The 21,994-nt window shown below is 58.4% G+C and overlaps 4 protein-coding genes across 10 annotated transcripts; 3 read left to right on the top strand and 1 right to left on the bottom strand.

Annotated features, from left to right (window-relative positions):
• Positions 1-22: 22 nt before the first annotated feature.
• On the top strand, positions 23-7,734 carry CHTOP (chromatin target of PRMT1). Of its 2 annotated transcripts, none has more exons than XM_031609680.2 (6): positions 23-226; positions 2,794-2,875; positions 4,278-4,431; positions 5,532-5,715; positions 5,828-5,965; positions 7,384-7,734. In XM_031609680.2, exons 2-6 carry the CDS (start codon positions 2,811-2,813, stop codon positions 7,584-7,586), a joined length of 744 nt encoding a protein of 247 aa, XP_031465540.1. In that variant the 5' UTR covers positions 23-226; positions 2,794-2,810; the 3' UTR covers positions 7,587-7,734. The 2 variants fall into 2 exon arrangements, with proteins under 2 accessions (XP_031465540.1, XP_031465539.1); XM_031609679.2 differs by having other exon boundaries at positions 5,529-5,715.
• A 509-nt stretch (positions 7,735-8,243) lies between these two features.
• Positions 8,244-16,285, top strand: LOC116239591 (SMAD family member 4). Of its 4 annotated transcripts, none has more exons than XM_090127238.1 (12): positions 8,244-8,559; positions 10,431-10,679; positions 11,660-11,834; positions 11,928-11,948; positions 12,065-12,253; positions 12,343-12,474; positions 12,579-12,704; positions 12,792-12,845; positions 12,954-13,137; positions 14,114-14,282; positions 15,436-15,574; positions 15,658-16,285. In XM_090127238.1, exons 2-12 carry the CDS (start codon positions 10,443-10,445, stop codon positions 15,867-15,869), a joined length of 1,638 nt encoding a protein of 545 aa, XP_089983364.1. In that variant the 5' UTR covers positions 8,244-8,559; positions 10,431-10,442; the 3' UTR covers positions 15,870-16,285. The 4 variants fall into 4 exon arrangements, with proteins under 4 accessions (XP_089983364.1, XP_089983366.1, XP_089983365.1 ...); XM_090127240.1 differs by lacking the exon at positions 8,244-8,559 and adding an exon at positions 9,958-10,185; XM_090127239.1 differs by lacking the exon at positions 8,244-8,559 and adding an exon at positions 10,061-10,231 and having other exon boundaries at positions 10,431-10,635; positions 12,115-12,253; positions 13,001-13,137.
• Positions 16,286-16,659: 374 nt separating this feature from the next.
• On the top strand, positions 16,660-17,731 carry SNAPIN (SNAP associated protein). The gene is made up of 4 exons (XM_031609694.2): positions 16,660-16,815; positions 17,037-17,083; positions 17,174-17,292; positions 17,390-17,731. The coding sequence occupies exons 1-4, from the start codon at positions 16,706-16,708 to the stop codon at positions 17,492-17,494; spliced, it is 381 nt and encodes a 126-aa protein (XP_031465554.1). The 5' UTR covers positions 16,660-16,705; the 3' UTR covers positions 17,495-17,731.
• Positions 17,732-17,925: 194 nt separating this feature from the next.
• On the bottom strand, positions 17,926-21,733 carry ILF2 (interleukin enhancer binding factor 2). 3 transcript variants are annotated; one of them, XM_090127242.1, is made up of 15 exons: positions 21,639-21,733; positions 21,522-21,561; positions 21,290-21,334; positions 20,545-20,649; positions 20,367-20,444; positions 20,110-20,212; positions 19,970-20,035; positions 19,745-19,861; positions 19,577-19,655; positions 19,348-19,435; positions 19,141-19,202; positions 18,770-18,884; positions 18,605-18,695; positions 18,175-18,344; positions 17,926-18,095 (listed from the first exon to the last, which is right to left on the bottom strand). In XM_090127242.1, exons 1-14 carry the CDS (start codon positions 21,641-21,643, stop codon positions 18,184-18,186), a joined length of 1,155 nt encoding a protein of 384 aa, XP_089983368.1. In that variant the 5' UTR covers positions 21,644-21,733; the 3' UTR covers positions 17,926-18,095; positions 18,175-18,183. The 3 variants fall into 3 exon arrangements, with proteins under 3 accessions (XP_089983368.1, XP_089983367.1, XP_089983369.1); XM_090127241.1 differs by having other exon boundaries at positions 17,926-18,075; XM_090127243.1 differs by lacking the exons at positions 21,522-21,561; positions 21,639-21,733 and having other exon boundaries at positions 17,926-18,075; positions 21,153-21,292.
• Positions 21,734-21,994: the final 261 nt, after the last annotated feature.

The following is a 21,994-nucleotide window of genomic DNA, read 5'->3' as shown; positions in this document are numbered from 1 at the left end:
CCAATAGCGGGCAGCGCGGTGCTCGCCCCTCACTGCGCCTGCGCGCCGCCATTTTGGCCGGCTGCGCTCTGGGCGGCGGGAAGAAGGCGGGCGCTGCCACCGCCGCCGCCATTTTGTTGCGGGAGCTCGAGTGCGGCGGGAGCGGGCGGCGGAGCTCAGCCCCGGCCCCACAGCCGCTAACAGGCAGCAGGCAGCCCCACCGGAGAACTGGCGACCGTCTGCTTCGGTGAGAAGCCGGGTTGGAAGCTGAGGGGGGGCCGGGGGCGTTTTTGTGGGGGGGCCGCGCTGTGAGGAGGCCGCAGGGCCGCTTCAGGTCCTGAGGGGGAGGAGGGGAGGGGTGGGGGATGTGTCGTTTGGATGCTGCTTCACGGCTCTCAGCTCTTTGGGATCGGTTGGGCCTGGCCTCGGCACGGTGCTGTGCTCGTGGGCTGGTGGTTTGCGGTATTTAATCGAGAAATTGGGATGTGCGGTGGGTTTTGGGTCGGTTTCCTGCTGGTCCTTGGGCAGACATCCTGCTGTGTGGTTTTGGGTTCGTGGCTTCAGCCCGTCTCACCACTCAGGGAACAGCCGAGCGTTCCCTGCTTTCAGGAAGGTTTGGGGTTTGGTAAAAGTGGTTTGAGAAACCTTGGTACAGAGCTGTTGGAGGGGGACCAGGGGAGCCTGGCAAAGCATTTTGGGGCGAGCAGCTGTGACTGAGGGCTGTGCTGTACATCAGGATAGAGGAGCTCAGGCCTTGAGCAGCCCTGCAGACAAGGACCTGGGGGAACTGAGGGGTGGAAAGTTGAACAGCTGAGGCAGCAGGGTGTGATTACAGCTGGGAAAGCAAATGGGATCCTGGGCTCCAGCAGCAGAGGGGTGGCAGCAGGGACAGGGAGGCAATTGTCCCTCTCTGCTCTGCTCCTGTGAGGCCCCATCTGCAGCACTGCGTCCAGGGCTGGAGCCCCCAGTACAAAAAAGACAGGGAGCTGTTGGAGAGGGTCCAGAGGAGCCACAGAGATGAGCAGGGCTGCAGCACCTCCCTGCAAAGACAGGCTGAGGGAGCTGGGCTTGTTCAGCATGGAGAAGAGAAGCTGCGGGGTGAATCATTGCAGCCTGCAGTACTAAAGGGAGCCCAAAAACAGGAGGGGAGTCAGCTCTTGGGAAGGGGAGATGAGAGCAGGACGAGGGAAATGGCTGGAATTGAGGCAGGGCGGATTTCAGCTGGGTGTCAGGGGGAAGTTGTTTGCTGTGAGAGCGGTGAGGTGCTGGAACAGCTGCCCAGAGAGGCTGTGGATGGGCATCCATCCCTGGAGGTGTTGGAGGCCAGGTTGGATGGGGCCCTGGGCAGCCTGGGCTGCTGTGAAATGTGGAGGTTGGTGGCTTTGCGTGCGGTGTGGGGTTGGAGTTTGATGATCCTCGATGTTCCTTTCGACCCAAACCGTTCTGTGAAATGCAGTCAGCTGAAGGCTTTGTTTCCTGTATGGTGGAGGTGAGCCGTTCTGGGCTGTTAGTTGAGCGTTAGGTTTGATGGTAAGAGCAGAAAAGGAGAAATGGGTCTGTGATGATGGGTGTGAGCTTTGTACTGTCAGCACCACAAATCCCTGCAGTTCTGTGATTCTTTAATTCTGTTACAGTGAACATGAACTGGAATCCCTACGAACTTCACAGTGTTTTATGTACCTGAGAAAAAAGAAAAAAAAAACACATTTGAAATAATCGTACCTTAATTAATATATTTCTAATTACGTATATATCTGTCTATATTTTTATTTGGTCTTCTCTTAGAGTCCTTAGGTAGAAGTAAAGGCTGTTTCCAAAATTATGCATATATTACCAGAGAGTTGTTTTGCTCGATTTTTCAGAGCGTTAAAAAATGTTAAGTCTTTATTATATATTTAACAGTTTTACAAAAGTTCATATCTTTCTACTTTCCAATGATGAGTTCTTTTAGTTTTGAATTTGAACAAAAAGACAGCATCAGATGAATGGAATATTTAGAAAACCAGAATGATTTCTAAAAGGAATTTTGTTTTCAGCTTGTTTGTTGTCCATTTTTGAACAGTTTGCCCAGTGAGGCTGTGGATGCCTCCTACCTGGAAGCACTGAAGGCTGATGGGGCTGTGAGCAACCTGCTTTGTTGGGAAGTATCCCTGCCTACAGCAGGGGGTTGGAACTAAATGATCTTAAAGGTCCCTTCCAACTCGAACCATGGGATGATTTTATGAAAGCAGTGCAGGCCTGTGTGGATGAGAGCCCACAGCTCTGCTACTATCAGAGCATCCAAACTGCACGTCCAGCCCCCCAGCACAGAACGATGGGATCTGAACACCTTGATATTGTGACTTTTTGTTCAGTGATCTTCGAGTCTGATTGCAGAGCGCAGGACCTGCGCCTGTTTAAAGGCAGTTTGGATTTCCTTCTTATTGAAGCCGACAGCTTTGGAGCTGTGGTGGAGTCGTGAGGTGCAGCGCTGAATGGTTGGGTGCCATTTTGATGCCCGTGTTCTTGCACTGCTCCTGCCTAAGGCAGAATTTCAGCTTTCTAAACAGAAGGCAGCTTAATGAGTTACAACTGGCTTCGTTAGCAAATTATGGTATTTCTGGACTTGATGATCTTGAAGGTCTTTTCCAACCTGAGCCTTGATTCTGTGATTCTATGGCAACAGGGTAGAAAAATGTGCTCATGTGTTAGCAATTACCTGCCTGGTTATTGATTTCCTCACCAAAGCAGCTGGGATTGAGGTCTGTGAGAGTTCAGTTGAATAAATGCAGTATCTGAGTGCTGTTTGCTAACCCTGGCTCTTGTGTTTTGCAGATTCTGTTGACCTGAAGATGGCTGCACAGTCAGCACCGAAGGTTGTGCTAAAGAGCACCACCAAGATGTCTCTGAACGAGCGGTGAGGAAGCCAACAGCAGCTTCAGCTCATAAGAAAATTTGTATTTAATTATCACTGTCCGGTGTCCAAAAAGCCAACGTGGTTTCTGCCCTCTTTTAACCTCACTAAAACGAGCAGATGGCATTGCACCTCTGTCTGCAACAAATGTGGTACAGAAGGTTAAAAGGGCAATTGTTTCCGAGCAATTTGTCCATAGCAATTAAAATTAAGCCATTCAACACGTAAATGTGGCGGGATGTGTTGTACCAAAAGAGAGAAACCCCACGCCCTCCCTTTTTCTTCCACATGTTTTTACATTTATCTAGTTGATGCTGCAGTATGGTAACGTGTTACCAAAGCTGCAGCAGGCTTGCTGCTTTGTCCTAGGCTGACACACGTGCATGTGGTCTGGCCTGTAAGAGGCATGCAGCAGGCTGCTACACCAGCCCAAAGGCCCTGTAACAACGTTTTGGGCCTTGTAAGAGGCAAACGCTTTGCTTCATCTCCATCTCTCTTTTCTCAGTGCTGATTTCTTTGCCTTTCTGTTGAGTATTCTCCTGTTTTGTTTTGTTTTTTTCCCCATGCCATCGAGCTTTTGCAGTTCTGCAGTGCAAACTAACAGCAGTGCTGTGGTTACGTTTTGCTTTCTTGCTAATTGGTTTAACGATGTTGGTAGAATAGAGCTGTTTTGTGCAGTTCCTGCTCTGGCACGAGCTGACCTGAGCCCATGGCTGGAGCTTCTTCCAGAGGAGGCAAGTGTTGAGGTGCAGTGCTGGGAAGGCTGCTGGCCTTGTTGCTTCTGGTCAGTCCAAATTCCTCACCTGTAGGTGTTTCCCTGGGACACAACAGGCAGCTGATGGGTTGCTGGTAACGATGCTCACCATCTTGCTGTGTGTTCTGCTCCAACGTGGCTCTTAAAGATAGAATGCACCAGACAGAACCAAGTGAGCATGCTCAGGTGGTGGCAGCAGTGCTGTGGTGGGGTAGGGGTGCAGAAATCCATTCCCAGGGCAGAGTTTTCTCTGAGCCTGTGTGATGACGTGGAGCTGTAGTCGGATTTCTCAGCTCTTCGAGGGCTGAAGTAACTTTTGCAGCCAGATTTCGCCCCGCTTCTCTGCGACGTCCTCTTCCACCTGTCATCAACATCTCTGCTTCTCGCTTGTTTCCATTCCTTCTTCCATTTCTAAAATCAGTAACCTAAAGCTTTGATCACTCCTGAATTAATATACAACATCATTCCTGAGTTTCCAGTTCTTGCACACTTGTGGAAAGCAAGGAATATGTAATGACATGCCGTGACCTAAGTACCGCTCTTTACATAAAGGTTCACGGGATCTGGAGATCCAATCTTGAGAACCATGAAATGCCAATAAATGTATGTAATAAAGCTTAATTTAAACACCCATTTTATTCGACCTTGAAGCTTCACTAACATGCTGAAGAACAAACAGCCGATGCCAGTGAATATTCGGGCTACCATGCAGCAGCAGCAGCAGCTGGCCAGTGCCAGAAACAGAAGATTGGCCCAGCAGATGGAGAACAGACCTTCTGTGCAGGCTGCTCTGAAGCTGAAGCAGGTGAGGGGGAAAAAGCTGATGGCTTTTTGGGGTGTGGTGGATATGCAGAAACATTCCCAACAATTAAAGATGAGCACTGATGAAGGGACTTGCAGGAAGTGGCATTTATCACTTTGGATAAGTCATGCTGAGTAACTTACTGGTTAATGTTACTGAGAGTGTTTTTTTTTTTTTTTCTTGCTGGCTGTTCATATCTCCTCTCTATTTTTTCAGAGAAATGTTCTCATTCTGGGTTTCTGGATCTGCTGAGTGCTTCATCTCTCAATGTAGCTGCAGCAACACTTGCTGCAGGTTGTTTCCAGCCCTTAGAGCCCACTGAGGCTGGCTGCTCCCATCCCCACCTCCACCCCCTCGTGGTAGCAGCTGGCTGCAAGGACCAGATGAACCAAACTGATACTTGGAGGCTTGCAAATGCTGGGCTGCAGGCCTGGGTTTAAGGACTAGCATTCTGTTTTCCTTGTGCAAGTGTCTTTATTCCTCATCTCAGTGGGGAATGCTGCAGGTTGTGGTGTGTTTGTTGCAGTAACGCGCTCTGCAGAGCAGAAGATCTAAACAAATCCTCTAGCTTTTAACTCTCTGCTCCCCCACAGCTATAGGGAAGGGGCAGCAGGCTTGTTTTGGCACGGTCTGCTCATTTTCAGGCTGTTTCAAGCTTTAAAGTTTGCATTTAAATGAAAAAGTTGGAAAGATTGGCTTAAAATGTTTGTGTAGAGCAAGAATTGGAGCTGCAGGGCAGCACAGTGCAGCCACGCAGTGTGTTTCAACTGCAGCACTGCACAACTGGACTGCAGAAGTTCAGTGTACTTCTGTACGTTGTCTTATACACGGAGAGCACTGGGAAGTTCTCAGTTGTGCTGCTTCACCACGTAGCTGGAATACTTAAGTGCTCAGGGCTTAATCTCTGATAAGGAGGAATGCAGCTGTGCATTTGATTGCCTTGTATTTCAAGCTTGAGAACACACTGCAGAGAGCTGGCGGCCCTCTGCTTTAAGAGTAAAAAGCCAACCTTTTCTTGACAACAAGCAATTGCTTTGCTTTCTGTGCTGCCGTCCTCAGATTGCTGCATGACTTTCCTGTTGTTTAACGATCTATTCCAGAAGAGCTTGAAGCAACGCCTCGGTAAAAGCAACATCCAGGCACGGCTGGGCCGCCCTGCAGGCCCCATCGCCCGCGGAGCCATGGGGGGAAGAGGACTGGCCATGGGGCAGAGAGGTTTGCCACGAGGAGCCATGCGTGGGGGCCGGGGAGGCAGAGCTCTGCTGAGAGGAGGGCTCCCACTGCGAGGTCAGTTCAGTGCTGTGGGCTGCTGCTGCTGTGGCAGATTGTAAGGCGGTCTTTTTGACTGCTTGGCTCTGAGAAGCGATGGGTTCTGTGACGCTCCGTTGCTCTGTTGCAGGTCAGGGCCTGCTGCGGGGAGGCCGAGGAATGGCCCCAAGGATGGGGCTGAGAAGAGGAGGGCTGCGGGGCCGCGGGGGGCCGGGCAGAGGAGCCATGGGGCGTGGAGCCATGGGGCGTGGAGGACTCGGCGGCAGAGGTCAGTCTGAGCAGCTCTGAACAAGCTTCAGTTCCCTTTATTTCACACTGTGTGACTTGGCAGCCCCAAACCCATTTCACAGAATCACAGAACAGTTTGGGTCGGAAGGGACCTCGAGGATCACGGAGCTCCGACCCCACAAAGCCACCAACCTCCACATTTCACAGCAGCCCAGGCTGCCCAGGGCCCCATCCAACCTGGCCTCCAACACCTCCAGGGATGGACGGGGCATCCACAGCCTCTCTGGGCAGCTGTTCCAGCACCTCACCGCTCTCACAGCAAACAACTTCCCCCTGACACCCAGCTGAAATCCACCCTCCCTCAATTCCAGCCATTTCCCTCGTCCTGCTCTCATCTCCCCTTCCCAAGAGCTGACTCCCCTCCTGTTTTTGGGCTCCCTTTAGTACTGCAGGCTGCACTGATTCACCCCGCAGCTTCTCTTCTCCATGCTGAACAAGCCCAGCTCCCTCAGCCTGTCTTTGCAGGGAGGTGCTGCAGCCCTGCTCGTCTCTGTGGCTCCTCTGGACCCTCTCCAACAGCTCCCTGTCTTTTTTGTCCTGGGACCCCCAGCCCTGGACGCAGTGCTGCAGATGGGGCCTCACAAGAGCAGAGCAGAGAAGGACAATCCCCTCCCTGTCCCTGCTGCCACCCCTCTGCTGCTGGAGCCCAGGATCCCATTTGCTTTCCCAGCTGTAATCACACCCTGCTGCCTCACGTTCAGCTTTCCACCCCTCAGTTCCCCCAGGTCCTTCTCTGCAGGGCTGCTCGAGGCCTGAGCTCCTCTATCCTGATGTACAGCACAGCCCTCAGTCACAGCTGCTCGCCCCAAAATGCTTTGCCAGGCCTCGTGCCCAACCCGGATCCCTGTTCTGCTGTTGCCCGTGGGGTTCTGGGCTCTGGCACAGCTCTGTCCCCTCCTGCAGGTGTTTCTGTGTGTGAATCAGTGCAGGGAAGGAGCTCAGCCTGTTGAGGAACGTTGTGCTGTGTTCCCGCACTTAAAAAATAATGCACAGCCTGTGTCAACTGTCGGGCAGTGATTCTGCTCAGCCTGGTCTCCTGGGGTGGCTGCTCAATAGGAAGTGCTTCTCTGCACAAGTTTGCATGTAATGCCTCCTAAAGGCACAAACTGCTCCCAGCAACGTGCAAATTGTGTCCCAGACCCTGAGATGCTGCACATAGCAGAGGGCTGAGACCAAATGATCGTTGTGGTCCATTTCTGTGAGCTGCTGAGTGCGGATGGAGCACAAAGCAGAGCTGGGGGCACAGCGGGGTCCAAACCCCACAGGGCTGAAAGCAAAGCAAGGGGGGGAGCGGGGCCGGCACGGCACAGCCCCGGCTGGGGGTGGGATTTGGGGCAGCAGGAGCAGCTCTGCCCTGCCCTAAGCTACAGCCTGTAACCCTCGTGTTGTCTCTGCAAGGCCGTGGCATGGCGGGCCGGGGAAGAGGTGGCTTTGGTGGCCGTGGCAGAGGCAGAGGACGAGGCAGAGGAGCGGCACGGCCTGCGCTGACCAAGGAGCAGCTGGACAACCAGTTAGATGCTTACATGTCGAAAACAAAAGGACACCTCGACGCCGAGCTGGATGCTTACATGGCTCAGACAGACCCCGAAACGAACGACTGAAGGGTGTTTGCAGAGACTGGTGTGGATGTTGGTGTGTATCCCGTACCCATAAGCTAAAAAAAAAAAAAGGAAACCCTGATTCAGCTGAAAGGACCCACGGGAGCAGGGAGCAGCCCTGTTCTACCGCAGATCAGACTTCAGTATGTTTTCCTTTCCTGTTTTGATACAATGTTGTGTGCAACCTTTTGGGGTTATTTTTATCTATTATTTCCCCCCCCAAAACTGCTCCAAATGCGAATCTGGCAGCCCTGCTGCAGTTCCTGCTGTGGGGCCGTGAGTCCGTGTGCCTGCAGGGCTCCGCAGCAGCATTTTGGGATGGGAAACGTCCCCCCCCACCCCCTCACTTTGTTGAACCCATGGAGCAGCCCTTGTAGAACGCGGAGCCCGAAGCTGCGCTGCTCGGCGCCGCTCCTTACGGTGCAGCCGGCGCTGGCTCCTCCCGTCCCGCCGCTGCTGGGAGGTGACGAGCGGTTTCAGCTCCCCCCCATCCCCACCTTTTCGGTTCTGTTGTGTGAACTCCCGGTTTCGATGGAATCCCGTCCTTCTGGTTTGTTGTAACAAAGGAGAAATTACAAAAGCAGTGCGGGCTCCGGGTGCTTTTCTTTTGATTTTTCGTACCTGCGATGAATCCCGTCTGCTTCCTGCTGTCACAGCTCGCTTTGGGGGGGGGGAGGGAGGGGGTTAAATACATCCAGCGCTCATCTGAAGCAGCGGAGGAGCCGCTGTGGGAGGAGCTGAGCCGCGGGAGGAGCCCCGCACCGCGTGGCCGCACCGGGGGCGGTGCTCGGCTCTTCCCGGGCGCTGCCCCGCCTTCTATGTAAGCGTGACCGCTATTGGTCGGCGGGGCGGTGGCCGCCCGTCACGACGCCTCCCATTGGCTGCGTCTTTGCAGCGCTTCACGCGTTCGGCTCCCCCTTTTGTTGTGGGGCGGGCGGCGATGCGGGGTCCGGGCTGAGCGCGGCGTGCGGCGGAGGTGAGTGCGCAGCCCGGCCGTCCCTCGGTGTCCCCACCATCATCCCCCCCTACGGAGACCCGCAGCGGCCCCGCCCTGCCCGGCCACAGCGCGGAGCTGCCGGGCACCAAAGCACCGGGACGCCCGTGGCTGTGGGGATGGAGCTGTGCCCCATTCCGGGAACCCCCATTGCTATGGGGACAGTGTCCCGCTTTGGGAGACCCCACTGCTGTGGGGTCAGTGCTGCAGGGACAGTGCTGTGGGAACAGTGCTGTGCACCGTTCCAGGACGTCCTATTGCTATGGGGTCAGTGCTGTGTCCTGTTCAGGGACATCCTATTGCTGTGGGGTCAGTGCTGCACCCCATTCCAGGACACCCCATTGCTGTTGGGACAGAGCTGTGCCCCATTTGGGGACATCCATTGCTATCGGGACATTGCTATGGGGACAGTGCCGTGCCCCTCTTTAGGGCACCCCATTGCTATGGGGACACTGCTGTGGGGACAATGCTATGGGATCAATGCTGTGTCCCATTTCAGGACACCCTGTTGCTATGGGGACATTGCTGTGCCCCACTTTGGAGCACCCCATTGCTGTGGGGACAGCACTGCGTCCCTCTTTGGGGCACCCCATTGGTATGGGGACATTGCTGTGCCCTGCTCCAGGACACCCCATTGCTGTGGAGTCAGTGCTATGGGGACAGTGCTGTGTCCCACTCCAGGACACCCCATTGCTATGGGGACAGTGCTGTGACCCCCACTCTGGGACACCTCATTGCTTTGGGGACGTTGCTGTGCCCCATTCTGGGACATCCATTGCTATGGGGACAGCGCTGCGCCCCTCTTTGGGACCCCCCATGGTTGTGGGTACAGCACAGCTCCCACCCCTCCTCTGCCCCCAACGTCCCCCCTGGCTCGTGGAGCACAGCAAGCACCGAGCCCTGGATGGAGAGGACTTGGGGAGGGCTCAGAGCTGCACCCCAACCGCAGGGACCCCTCCAGCATCCCCCCGCCCCATTCCTTCTGCCCCCCTGGGAGCGGGGAGCCCGGCCAGCAGCATCACTCCAACACTGGGGGGAGGCGGGGAGGGGAGAGGTGGGGGGGGGAGCCGTGGCATCGCGCCCGCGCCGGGGGCCGAGCCAACAACACAACTCTGCCAGGACGGACAGACAGACAGACAGACGGCCGTGGGTCAGCGCACCGAGCGGGGCGAAGGGTTTGTTGTGTCTGCGGTCAGCCCAAGGATTTTCCCAGGCCCCAAAGCGCTCGCAGCCACCCCGGGGCAGGGGGAGGAAGGATGCTGGGGGGCTCCGCACACGCATGTGCGCACGGCTGTTGGCGTGAGCGTGCCGACAGCAGGCAGCGAGGGGTTAAAGAGCGGCGCCAGCAGCCCGGGCTCTGTTTAGTCTGGGCCACGCGCTGGAGACGGGGCTGAGCAGCAACCAGCGCGGCCGGCACCCCGGGGTGAGAGCTCCCATCACCAGCCCTGCGCGGCCCCCAGCGCAGCCCCGTGCCCACCTTTGGGCTGCGCTGCGCTGCCGTCAGGCTGGGGACACCCCGAGCATCCCGCGCGTCGCCGTCACCCCGCTCATCTTCTCTTCCCATCCTGGGCACGGATCGTGGGAGCCACGCGGCCGGGCTGCTTCGAGGTGACACATGGCTCTGTCCCACGTCCTCGCCGTTTTGCCGTCCCAGGTGGCCGCCGCGTCGCCGGTGCCAAACGGGGTCCACGTCCCCCTCCGGCCACCTCCGGACCCTCTGGGGCAGCCGCTCTGTGCACGATGCTGAGCTCAGCCCGGCGTCGCGGCTGCGGCCGTGCAGGCGTGGGGAGGGGGGCCGGAGGGTCCCCTGCAGCAGGGTGACGGGCAGGGCCGTGCCGTGCCGTGCCTTGCAGGGGAGCAGCGCCATGTCCCTGGGCGCGCCCAGCAGCAGCGACGCCTGTCTGAGCATCGTGCACAGCCTGATGTGCCACCGGCAGGGCGGGGAGAACGAGAGCTTCGCCAAGAGGGCCATCGAAAGCCTGGTCAAGAAGCTGAAGGAGAAGAAGGACGAGCTCGATTCGCTCATCGCTGCCATCACCACCAACGGCGCCCACCCCAGTAAGTGCGTCACCATCCAGCGCACCTTGGACGGGCGGCTCCAGGTAAACCCCCCCTTCCCTCACCCCATCCCTGCACACCCCCTCGAGCTGAGGAGACCTGGGTGACCCCCCCAGACCCCGCTCAGCTCCCTGGGCTGGGGGGATTTGGGCGCCCTTGCGCCCTTTGAAGCATCCCCGGGGTGGTTGAGGAGGCTGAGCACTGCGGTACCCAATAACCCCCCATGGCACCACAGCCCTCCCAGAGCTTTGGCGATCTGCATGTCCTGCTGTCCCATCACTCCCCCCCCACACCCCCCCATATAAGCCATCCCCCAGTCTGGATGGACCTCTTAGTATTCCATAACCCCACAGAAGTCACCAACTTTTGGGGACCTCGGTATCTCCAAGCAAGCCATCCCCGTAGCCCCCCCGAGACCCCCAGAGCCCTCCCCAAGCTGGGCGATCCCACATAATGGGGGCAGGGGGAGACCGAGCAGAAGCCCCCCCACATCGGTGGGGCACTCAGACTGCCTCTGGTCTGTGGCTCTGAACCCAGCACTGCGCTGACTTCAGTGTCTGCACTCACAGCCCCCAGCCATGACTTGGGAAGGGGGGACGGGAGCAGGCAGCGCAGCCCCCTCAGCATCACAGCACGGGGGTCTGCATTGCCCTCTGCCTGCAGCCCCCACACCGGCATCCCCCAGCAGTGCAGCCCCCCTTGTTGGATGAGTCACTGTCTGGCAGCCTGCAGCCGGGGGGGGGCTGTGAGGGGTGGAGGGAGGGGGGGGGGAGTTGTTATGTCTGCAGCGAGCGCGGCTCCGGGGAGGCGCAGGGGGAGCCCCCGGGGTCCCAGCCTGGCGCCAGCCTTGAATTGCATGGATGCTGGGGGAGGGGGGTACAGGGGGGGGGGTCCAGCACCCCACGCCTGTGTTGGCAGCACCATCAGCGGGGCTGGATGGAGCGTGGCACAGCAGAACGCCGTGTCCCCACACCGTCACTCCGTTTTGTGTCCGTCCGTCCATCCGTCCGTCCCCCCGCTTTAGGTGGCCGGCAGGAAGGGGTTCCCCCACGTCATCTACGCCCGGCTCTGGCGCTGGCCCGACCTGCACAAAAACGAACTGAAGCACTCCAAGTTCTGCCGGTTCGCCTTCGACCTCAAATACGACAGCGTCTGCGTCAACCCTTACCACTACGAGCGCGTGGTGGCCCCGGCCATCGGTGAGCCAACCCAGCTCCGACACCCCCAGCCCCCCCCACAACCCCCCCATAACCCCCACCCCCCCCAATAACACCCCCATCTCATCTCACCAGGTCTGAGCATCCCCACCGCAGGTGAGACCCGGGTGCCGGAGCGTATCGGAGCCGACGGCCCCCCCCGCTGTGCCCCCCCCGAGCCCCGCAGTGGGTCCCCGTGCCCCCCAATGGTCTCCGGTGTCCCCCCCGCCCAGTGCCCCCCGCCCGCCTGGTGAAGGAGGAGTTTGTCCATGACTGTGTGCAGATGGAGGTACCGCATGGGGCCAAGCGGGCGCCGTGCCCCCCCACCGAACCCTACGGCCCGCCGCTGCCCCCCCCGCAGCTCCCCGAGTCCCCCCACGCCCCCGGGAGCCTCTACCCCACGCTGCCCATTTCACCCCCAGGTGAGAACCACCCCCCCCCCCCATACTCCCATCCTTGAGGAGTGGTCTGTGATGCCTCGCTGACCCCCCCCCAAATCCTCAACCCGCAGTGGCCCCCGGTGGCTCCCTGCTCCCGCTGCCCCACAGCGAGGGGCTGCTGCACATCTCCTGCCCCACGCCGCCACCAGCACAGCCCCCCCCCCAGAACGGCTTCTCAGCGCCCCCCAAACCTCCCTACCACAGTAAGTATGGGGCTGCCCCCCCACCTCGCACCCCCCAGCTTTTGGGGGAGGGGGGTCTCACACTCAGACACCCCCCCCCCCAACCACCCTCTCTGCCCCCACAGCTTCACCAAACTGGAGTGGCAGCACTGCGGCCATCTACGCACCCAACCTGGGGGGGTCGCAGCCCCCCGCCCAGCCCAGCAGCCGGACCCACTCCCAGCCCCCCCTGCACCACCCCAACCATTACTGTAAGTCTGCAGGAAGGGCCGGTGGGAACTGAGGTGAGGAAGGGGCACAGCTTCACCCCATCTCAACCCCCCCCCCCAAATCCCCAGGGTCTCCACATCACAACTCCACACCCTACCAGCAGCCTGTGTCCACCCATCCCGGTAAGCCCCCCCCAACGTTCACCCCAACGCCCACCTCAATGCCATCCACACCCTGACACACACCCCCCTCCCTCCTCCCCCCCCAAAATCCCACCCCACCCTTCCCAGGGCCAGAATTCTGGTGTTCCATCGCCTACTTTGAGATGGACGTGCAGGTGGGGGAGATCTTCAAGGTTCCGTCCAGCTGCCCAGTGGTGGTCGTGGATGGATACGTGGACCCCTCGGGGGGGGATCGATTCTGCCTGGGGCAGCTCTCCAATGTGCATCGCACCGACACCAGCGAGAGGGCCCGGTGGGGTGGGGGGCAACAGGGGGGAGGGGGCAAATGTGGGGAGAATGCGGGGGGTTGGCGGGGAAATGAGGGGGGATTGAGGTTGTGTGTGATGGGGGGGGGTGGAGGGGGAGATGGAGGTGCGGAGTGGGGGGGGTTATAGGGGGAGAATGGGGTACGTGGGGTGATGTGTGGGGCAGAGGGGGGGTAAAAGGGGGTAAGTGGGGGGTAAATGGGGTGGAAGAGGGGTATGGGGGTGAATGTGGGGTGGATGGGATGTGGAGGGCGCTGCATGGGGCAGAAGGGGGATAAAGAGGGCGAATGGGGGGTAAATGGGGTGGGGGAGGGGTTTAGGGCAAATATGGGGTGGGTGAGGTATGCAGGGTGATGTGTGGGGGAGAAGGGGGATAAAGAGGGCGAATGGGGTGGAAATGGGGTGGAAGAGGGGTATAGGGGCAAATATGGGGTAGGAGGGATTGGAGGAGAACATTGGGGGGCAGAAGGGGGATGTGTGGGGTTGGGGTGATGCACGGAGCAGCAGGGGATACAGGGAGTGAATGGGAGATCTATGGGGCAGTGGGGGGAATGGGGTTGGAATGGGGGGGATTTGGGGGCAGAGGGGGGGAAATGGGGTCGGGATGGGGGGGATTTGGGGGCAGAGGGAGGGAATGGGGTTGGAATGGGGGATTTGGGGGCAGAGGGGGGGAAATGGGGTCGGAATGGGGGATTTGGGGGCAGAGGGAGGGAATGGGGTTGGAATGGGGGGATTTGGGGGCAGGGGGGGAATGGGGTTGGAACACGGGGTATTTGGGGGCAGAGGGGGGAATGGGGTTGGAATGGGGGGGTTTGGGGGCAGAGGGGGGGAATGGGGTTGGAATGGGGGATTTGGGGGCAGAGGGGGGGAAATGGGGTTGGAACGGGGGGGATTTGGGGGCAGAGGGGGGGAAATGGGGTTGGAATGGGGGGGATTTGGGGGCTGATGGTCTCCCTGGGTTAGGCTGCACATCGGGAAGGGCGTGCAGTTGCAGTGCCGGGGTGAGGGCGATGTTTGGATGCGGTGCCTGAGCGACCACGCAGTGTTTGTGCAGAGTTATTACCTGGATCGTGAGGCTGGCAGAGCCCCCGGGGATGCCGTGCACAAAATTTACCCCGGAGCTCACATTAAGGTGGGGAACTGGGGGACCCTGACACAGAACCCAAACGTCCCAGGGTGGAGGGATGCAGTGGTTGTGTTGCGAGCAATGGGACGGGGATTGCTGGGATGAGTGAATGGGGTCACAAGGAGAGGAAAGGGGAGGCAATGGGAGGAGCAACACCTGCAGGAGGGGACAGAGCTGTGCCAGACCCCAGAACCCCACGGGCAACAGCAGAACAGGGAGCCGGGTTGGGCACGAGGCCTGGCAAAGCATTTTGGGGCGAGCAGCTGTGACTGAGGGCTGTGCTGTACATCAGGATAGAGGAGCTCAGGCCTTGAGCAGCCCTGCAGAGAAGGACCTGGGGGAACTGAGGGGTGGAAAGCTGAACGTGAGGCAGCAGGGTGTGATTACAGCTGGGAAAGCAAATGGGATCCTGGGCTCCAGCAGCAGAGGGGTGGCAGCAGGGACAGGGAGGTGATCGTCCCTCTCTGCTCTGCTCTCGTGAGGCCCCATCTGCAGCACTGCGTCCAGGGCTGGGGGTCCCAGGATGAGAAAAACAGGGAGCTGTTGGAGAGGGTCCAGAGGAGCCACAGAGATGAGCAGGGCTGCAGCACCTCCCTGCAAAGACAGGCTGAGGGAGCTGGGCTTGTTCAGCATGGAGAAGAGAAGCTGCGGGGTGAATCATTGCAGCCTGCAGTACTAAAGGGAGCCCAAAAACAGGAGGGGAGTCAGCTCTTGGGAAGGGGAGATGAGAGCAGGACGAGGGAAATGGCTGGAATTGAGGGAGGGCGGATTTCAGCTGGGTGTCAGGGGGAAGTTGTTTGCTGTGAGAGCGGTGAGGTGCTGGAACAGCTGCCCAGAGAGGCTGTGGATGGGCATCCATCCCTGGAGGTGTTGGAGGCCAGGTTGGATGGGGCCCTGGGCAGCCTGGGCTGCTGTGAAATGAGGTTGGTGGCTTTGTGGGGTCGGAGCTCCGTGATCCTCGAGGTCCCTTCCGACCCAAACCGTGCTGTGACCGCAGGGCTGGAGGGATGCTGAGCTCGTGTTCACCTGAGCAAAGCATCGGGGTGGGGGTTGGGGTGGAGATGGGAGCCATAAAAAGGCATCGCTGCGAAGCGTCCGAAGGGACTTCGGGGGGGAAACTGAACGCCCCCCCCCCCCTCCCCCCGCGCTGCTCCCCCAGGTGTTCGATTTGCGGCAGTGCCATCGGCAGATGCAGCAGCAAGCAGCCACAGCACGCGCTGCTGCCGCAACCCAAGCGGCCGCCGTGGCTGGAAGCATCCCGGGACCCGGGGCGGTGGGAGGCATCGCTCCGGCTGTGGGTGAGCGGGCAGCGGGAATTTGGGGGGTGGAGGGGGGGGGGGCACCGTGAGGACCCCAAATAACCGGTGAGGGATTCGCTCAGGGCTGTCGGCGGCCGCCGGGATCGGCGTGGATGATCTGCGGCGGCTGTGCATCCTGCGGCTGAGCTTCGTGAAGGGTTGGGGGCCGGATTATCCGCGGCAGAGCATCAAAAACACGCCGTGCTGGATCGAGGTGCAGCTGCACCGCGCGATGCAGCTCCTGGATGAGGTTCTGCACGCCATGCCGGCTGCTGAGCCCGCAGCGCTGCGCTGAGTGCGTTATGGGGGGAGGGGAGGGAAAAAAGTGGGGGGGGGTGAGGGAAAAGTGGGGGAGAAGGGGGAAAAAAAGTGGGGGAAAATGAAAGAAATGTGATGGGGAGTGTGAAAAAAGTGGGGGAATGGGGGAAAAAAAAGTGGGGAAAAAATGTTTAAAAAAGTGGGGGCAATTGGAAAGAAATGGGGAAAATGTAATAAAAGGTGGGGGGATGTAAAAAAAAGTGGGGAAGATGGGAAAAAATGGGGGGAAATGTAGGGGAAAAAGTGGGGAAGATGAAAAAAAAGTGGGGAGAAATGAAAAAAAAAAAGAAAAAATGGGAAAAAAAAGAAAAAAATAATGGAGAAAGAAGGAAAATAAAGGAAAAAATGGAAAGGGAAGAAAATAAGGAGGAAATAAAGGGAAAAAATAAAGGGGGGGGGAGGAGAAAAAAGGAAAGTAAAGAAAAAAATTTAAGGTGAAAAAAGACAGGAGAAAATAAAGGGAAAATAGAAAGGAGAGAAGTAAAAAAAGGGGGGGAAGGAGTGAAAAAAATGGAGTAAAAACAGTTTTAAAATAGTAAAAGAAAATAAAAAGTACAAAAATGACGTAAAAAAATAAAAAAAAAAAGATGTAAAAAAATGAAGTTAAAAACAGTTAAAAAAATAAAGTTAAAAAAAAAATAAACCAAAAGAAGTTTTTTTAAAAAAAAAAATTACCCCAAAAAAGCGGATTTTTAGGCGGCGTCTCGCGCGCGCGCCCGGCGCATCGCGGACTCCATTTCCCAGCGGCCCTTTGCGCGCTGACCGGAAGTGCTCGATCGTCACTTCCGGTTGTAACGCTGTGGTAACGCCAAGATGGCGGCGGGGAGCGGCGGCCCGGCGGCGCGGGAGCTTTTCGCTGAGGGGCTGCTGCAGTTCTTGCGGCCCGCCGTGCGGCAGCTGGACGGGCACGTGCATGCGGTCAGGTGCGGGGCTTTGCGGGGCTTTGCGGGGCTTTGCGGGGCTGTGGGGCCGCGGTTTGGGCCTGCAGGACGGTGTGTGGGCCGGGATGGGGGAGGGGCGGCGGTGCCCGTTTGCGGTCGGGGTCGCTTGGGGGGGGGAGGGGCTCTCATAGGGGATTATGGGGAGCGCGTTGGTGGTGCGCGGGGGCTGCGGGTCTTTGTCACGGACTCAGCGCTGCTTGCAGGGAGAGCCAAGTGGAGCTGCGGGAGCACATCGACAGCCTGGCGACAGGTGAGGGGGGGGTCAGCTCGGTGCGTTGGGGGACCGCCCAGCTCCCGTTGGGGCTGCAGTGCCCCGTGCCCACTCCCTGCCGTCCCCCAGAGCTGTGCCGAATCAATGAGGATCAGAAAGTGGCTCTGGACCTCGATCCCTATGTGAAGAAGCTGCTGAACGCCCGGCGCAGGGTGGTGCTGGTTAACAACATCCTGCAGAACGCCCAGGTCAGATCCTGGAGCTCCGTTGTTGTGTGTTTGGGGGGAGGGGAAAGGGGGGGATTCCCATCCCTTTGTGCTCACAGCCGTTGTTCTCCCACTCCAGGAGAGGCTGCGGCGGCTGAACCACAGCGTGGCCAAGGAGACGATGCGCAGGAGGGCGATGCTGGAGGCAGCAGGCGGATACCCCCAGGGTCTGCCCAGCAAGTGAGCACCACTGCAGCACCCAGCAGGACCCACAGCCCCCCCCAGGAGCTGGGATGGAGCAGGAGCAGCTCTGAGTGGGGAGGTGCCTTGCAGAGCTGGGAGCCCCGTGTTGGCAGCGCAGGAGGGAGCCCTGCACCGCGGTGTGCGGTGCTTCAGCTGCAGCATAAGGAACTGGGGGACTCTGTTGTGTTTTTAGGCTTGTAGGCACTGTAATAAAAGGGACTGCGTCTTGCTTACGGAATGGTGAGGCAGTGTGTGTCACAGACACGGCCTTACAGGGTGTGCCTCAGTGGAAGCAGAGCCAGGCAGAAGCTGCCAGCACAAAATTGATCTCCCCCCGGTAGAGCTTTTCAAGATTAAGACTCCCTTCCAGGTACCAGAGCTTTAACACCTTTCTGTAGCGTGCATCTTCTCCCCAAAACAGACAGAACTCACTCAAAAGGGAGAATACTTTAATGTCAACCTATAAAAACAAATACAAGGGACAAATGGCATCGGTTGGGTGTGTTTGCTGGGGATGATTTCGTTCCTCTGCTCAGTTCTTCGAGTGCTTCCTCCAGCAGCAGCCGGTGGTGCTGAGCTGTGCTGCAGGGGCAGAGCAGGTGCTGTGGGAGGCAGAGCTCTGCCCAGCCCCTCCCTGCTCCCTCCTCTCGGGTGCTGCTGGACACCCCACGCAGGCTTTACCTGGGCAAATCACTCCTGGGTCTCCATGCTTTCCTCCTCCTCGCCTGCAGCGGGTTCTTCCTGGTTTTCCTCCTCCTCTTCTCCTTCTTTCTTCTCTGGAGGTTTCTCATAAGCTTTCTCTGAAGGCGTCACTATCACTCCATCCCACGTGGACATCTCAGAAGCCAGATCTGCAGGAAGGGGCGCTGAGCACGCAGCTCACGGCCCCACAGCTACGGGGCAGCACAACCAAGCCCCGTTCCCGGGATGTGCCAGCAGGGGGAAGCACAGCCACCAACGCGTCCCTGCAGCTGAGCAGCTGCCACCAGATGGAGGCCGCCTCTGCGAGCAACCAGCTGCTTCCCAGCAGAGCCCACGGGGCAGCCGGCACAGCTGCTGCTCTGCCTCCTCTCAGCACGGAGGAACCACTCCCACCCCAGATGCTGCTTACAGCTGGCATCGCCCTCCTGGCCCAGGATCTTCCTGTAGCCTCCGTGAGAGAGGATCCGGACCAGCGTCTGCGCTGTGTAGCACACCATGTCCTGCAGCACAAGGATGGGGTCACAGCAGGGATGGATCTGAGTCCCTTCTCCCCTCTGCAGAGGAGGTGGCTCACCTGCTGCTCCAGAGTCATGACTGTATGGACCCTGAAGTTGCCACTCTCGCAGGGATCGGTGATACCAACGGATCCGGGAAGGAAGAGCCCAGCAGCCAAGATCTGAAGGCAGCGCCTGCAGGATGAGACCTTTCATGTTAGGAACGAAACCATTCCCAGCACAGCAACACCAGCAGCCAGTCTGCACAACAGGAGGCACTCAGACACCAAGCAGCTTCTGACGTGCTGGGGAAGAAGTCAAGCACTGAGCACAGCCAAGAGCTGCTTGGCCTCAGGTCTGCAAAGCTCTGAGATAGCAGTGCTTTTATTTGGTGCGTTCAAAACTGAGGTGGGAATGGGGGTTCATACCAGAGAATCAACTGGACACAGACCTGTAGGCGATGTTGAGAGCCAGGGGCTGCCTGGTGGGGTTGTTCATCACAGCGTAGTGCCCCTGAGGAGATGGAAAGAGGACGTGAAGATAAGAGTGAAGCACAGGCATCCCAGATCCCACTGTGGGGGCTACAAGGAGCTGTGCAGGCACTCGGAAACAACCCAAGCTGCAGCACATCTGGCACAACATCAGCATTCATCCTCACCAGCAAATCCAGAATCCAGGGAGTGAGCGGCTCAAAGCCAGGGAACCGAATCCTCAGATCCTTCAGCAGCCGGATTAAGACCTTCACCCTGGAGGAGATGATGGGAGGAGAGTCCATAACACATCCTGCTCGTTCCTGCAGCAGGAACAGGAGCTCGCTCTCCCCCCACCCTCCATAAAGATGATTTTGGGGTCTGTGAACCACAGCTCTTGCTTGAGACCAAACTCACGTGGACTGAGAAGCATTCTCTTCAAACCACCGAGCGTGTCTGATGGCAGCCAGGGCGCTCTGCAGCACTTTGATGTCCACTGAAAGAAGCAGCAGAAAGGCCTGTTTTATAAGCAGAGGAGTTGCAGGCCGGGCAGGCAGACGTGGGGCAGAGCCACCAGAGCCTCACAGTGCAGCTCAGGGTCCAACTTGCGGAGGTTGGGCGGCACTGTGGTGATGAGGATCTTCACCGTTGCGTCAGCTGAGCTGATCTCAAAGCCAGTCTCGTTGGTCAGCATGGTAAGGACTGGAAAGAGAACAAAGTTCCTTACAGAGAGGCTGGAAAACATTCCCAGTGCCCAGGAATGTCCTCAGCCCTGTGCCTGGGCTCTGTGGCACACCAGGAGCTGCGTACCTTCGCTGGGGTCCTGCGCTCTCAGGCTTTCCACTACTTTGTTTCCCAGGGCTGCCACAGCTTCCACTGGAGAGCAGCAGAAGTCAGAAGAGGGCCGGGTGCTGCTCTCCCACACCAGCCCAGGAGCTGACAGTACTCACAGGTGGGTAAGATTTTCAGGATGACAACCAGATCGGCCACGTTGTGCCCCGTCGTCATGGTGCCCTTCTTGTAGGAGCCGACCTGGCGAACCTCCTCGATTTGCTGATGGGAAGAACAAAGGAAGAATGAGCAAAAGGAAGCTGGGAGTGGCTGAAAGCAGGGCTGTGTGCTGTGGGTGAGGGTTGGCAACGAGGATCAGCGTCCCCTCAAACATCTCCTCGCAGAGCACGCTGTCAGATGAACCACTTTGACTCACCACTTCAAAAGTCCCCGGCGCTACAATGAGATTATCGATCACGTTGTTTATTTTGGTCACCAGAGAAAGAATAGAAGCCTGGAAAGGAATCACAGACAGGGAGGGACATCGGTCAGTCACCCCACAGCCTGCAGCAGCACCCAGCTTAGAAAGCTGAGCAGAACCCCCTGCGCACAACCTGTTCTGCAGCAGTCGGTGCCAAATCCTGGTTCCTTTTCAGCAAGGCTTCGCTGAATGCGCTCTCATCAGCTGCAGGCTTCACCCGAGGGAAAGCCATCTCACACTGCAACGGGATCAGACATCAGAACTGACACAACACGCGGATTCTGGCTTTATTTTTGATGCCCAGCATTTGTTTCTTTTCTGCAATCCCCAACCGAGCTGCTCAGTTTGTTGCTTCTGTTTTTATGTTATGCTAAAGGAGCACAGAGAACCGCCTGCGTCCTGCAGAAGGAGCACAGGGGAACCACTGCAATTCCCCTGGGCTGCTTCTGCGCCAAAGGATTAAACAGCACCACGCAGAGCAAATCTGACCCCCCATCAACGGGAGTTTGTTAACTGCCAAACAAAACAACGCAGCTTTGTTTGCTTTGGACTCCGGGAGCGTTTCGGTCGCTATGACAGCAATTCACAGCCCCGGGGCTGAGAATCGAGAGTGGGGAAACTCGTTCTGCCTGCAAGGCACGGGGAGGAGAAACCGATTTCCTCCCGGAAGGAGCGGGAATCGCCCCCAGCCCGATCGGGGAGGTCCGACGCGGCGCTGACCGCATCCCGGCCCACACGCACCGCCTCCGGGGTGCGGCTCCGCGTCCGGTTCGGTTCTGAGCCCTTCTCAGGGCTTTCCGGCCGCACTGCCGGAGCTCCCGCCCGACAACGAGGGAAACCCAGCCTGCGAACGGCTCGGTTGGACGCGGTTTACTCACGACATAGAAATCAAAGGGGATGTGCGGCACAAAGGGCCGGAACCTAAAGGGGAGAGAAAAAAGCGCTTCATTCCCCGCCGTGCCGAGCGGGAACGGGAAAGGGAACGAGAACGGGAACGGGAGCGGCCCTCACAGCTCACAGCCCCCCGGCCCTGCTGCCCCCCCACCCCTAGGCCTGCTCTGGGACCCCCCGGAGCAGAAGCGGGACTCGCCCACTGCCAGGGCCTCCCCTGGAACCAAAGCGTCCGCCACGGCCTCTGCCTCGGTCGCCCCTGCGGAAGAGAACGGAAGGAGACGTTAAAGGAGCGGCGGCGCGGCGCCGAGCCCCGCTGCCCCCGACGCTCCGCACCTCATCGCTGCGCCGCAACGAACAATGACCGCCGCTCAGACGCCGCCGGCCTGCGCTCCCGCACCCCGCAACAAGCCGCGCGCCCATTGGCTGCCGGCCCCCGCGAAGCTGACCAATGGTGAGAGCCTCCTGAAGGCCATTGGCTCGGCTAGTCGTCAATCTACGGCGGCGGATTTTAAGCGGCCAATCATTAATAGCTGTGGGAAGGGAGGGAGGGACGAGTGGGTGCGCCGCTATGCGCATGCGCCGGGATAACGGCGACCGCTGGAGGGAGTCCAGCGCTTGTGAATGGGGCCGAAGGGAGCGCGGTGCGCATGCGCAGCTGGGAGGCGGCCGTGAGAGCAGTTTCATATGCA

Source organism: Phasianus colchicus, chromosome 30 (genome assembly GCF_987193195.1).
Source record: "Phasianus colchicus chromosome 30, bPhaCol1.hap1.1, whole genome shotgun sequence".
In the NCBI taxonomy this organism is placed as follows: Eukaryota; Metazoa; Chordata; class Aves; order Galliformes; family Phasianidae; genus Phasianus; species Phasianus colchicus.
The sequence above is the reverse complement of the archived record's forward strand: the minus strand, read 5'-3'. Positions and strand labels throughout refer to the sequence as shown.

Bases quoted from the DNA above. Each gene is read 5' to 3' on its own strand.
- SNAPIN (XM_031609694.2), top strand. From the start codon at position 16,706: ATGGCGGCGGGGAGCGGCGGCCCGGCGGCGCGGGAGCTTTTCGCTGAG. The intron at 17,084-17,173 runs GTGAGGGGGGGG...GCCGTCCCCCAG, and splicing joins CATCGACAGCCTGGCGACAG to AGCTGTGCCGAATCAATGAG. The intron at 17,293-17,389 runs GTCAGATCCTGG...CTCCCACTCCAG, and splicing joins ACATCCTGCAGAACGCCCAG to GAGAGGCTGCGGCGGCTGAA.
- CHTOP (XM_031609679.2), top strand. From the start codon at position 2,811: ATGGCTGCACAGTCAGCACCGAAGGTTGTGCTAAAGAGCACCACCAAG. The intron at 2,876-4,277 runs GTGAGGAAGCCA...TCGACCTTGAAG, and splicing joins AAGATGTCTCTGAACGAGCG to CTTCACTAACATGCTGAAGA. The intron at 4,432-5,528 runs GTGAGGGGGAAA...GATCTATTCCAG, and splicing joins CTGCTCTGAAGCTGAAGCAG to AAGAGCTTGAAGCAACGCCT.
- LOC116239591 (XM_090127237.1), top strand. From the start codon at position 10,193: ATGGCTCTGTCCCACGTCCTCGCCGTTTTGCCGTCCCAG. The intron at 13,138-14,113 runs GTGGGGTGGGGG...TCCCTGGGTTAG, and splicing joins GACACCAGCGAGAGGGCCCG to GCTGCACATCGGGAAGGGCG. The intron at 14,283-15,435 runs GTGGGGAACTGG...CTGCTCCCCCAG, and splicing joins ACCCCGGAGCTCACATTAAG to GTGTTCGATTTGCGGCAGTG.
- ILF2 (XM_090127242.1), bottom strand. The intron at 20,213-20,366 runs GTGAGTCAAAGT...TCTTCCCATCAG, and splicing joins CGCCGGGGACTTTTGAAGTG to CAAATCGAGGAGGTTCGCCA. The intron at 20,036-20,109 runs GTGAGTACTGTC...GCTGCTCTCCAG, and splicing joins CCTGAAAATCTTACCCACCT to TGGAAGCTGTGGCAGCCCTG.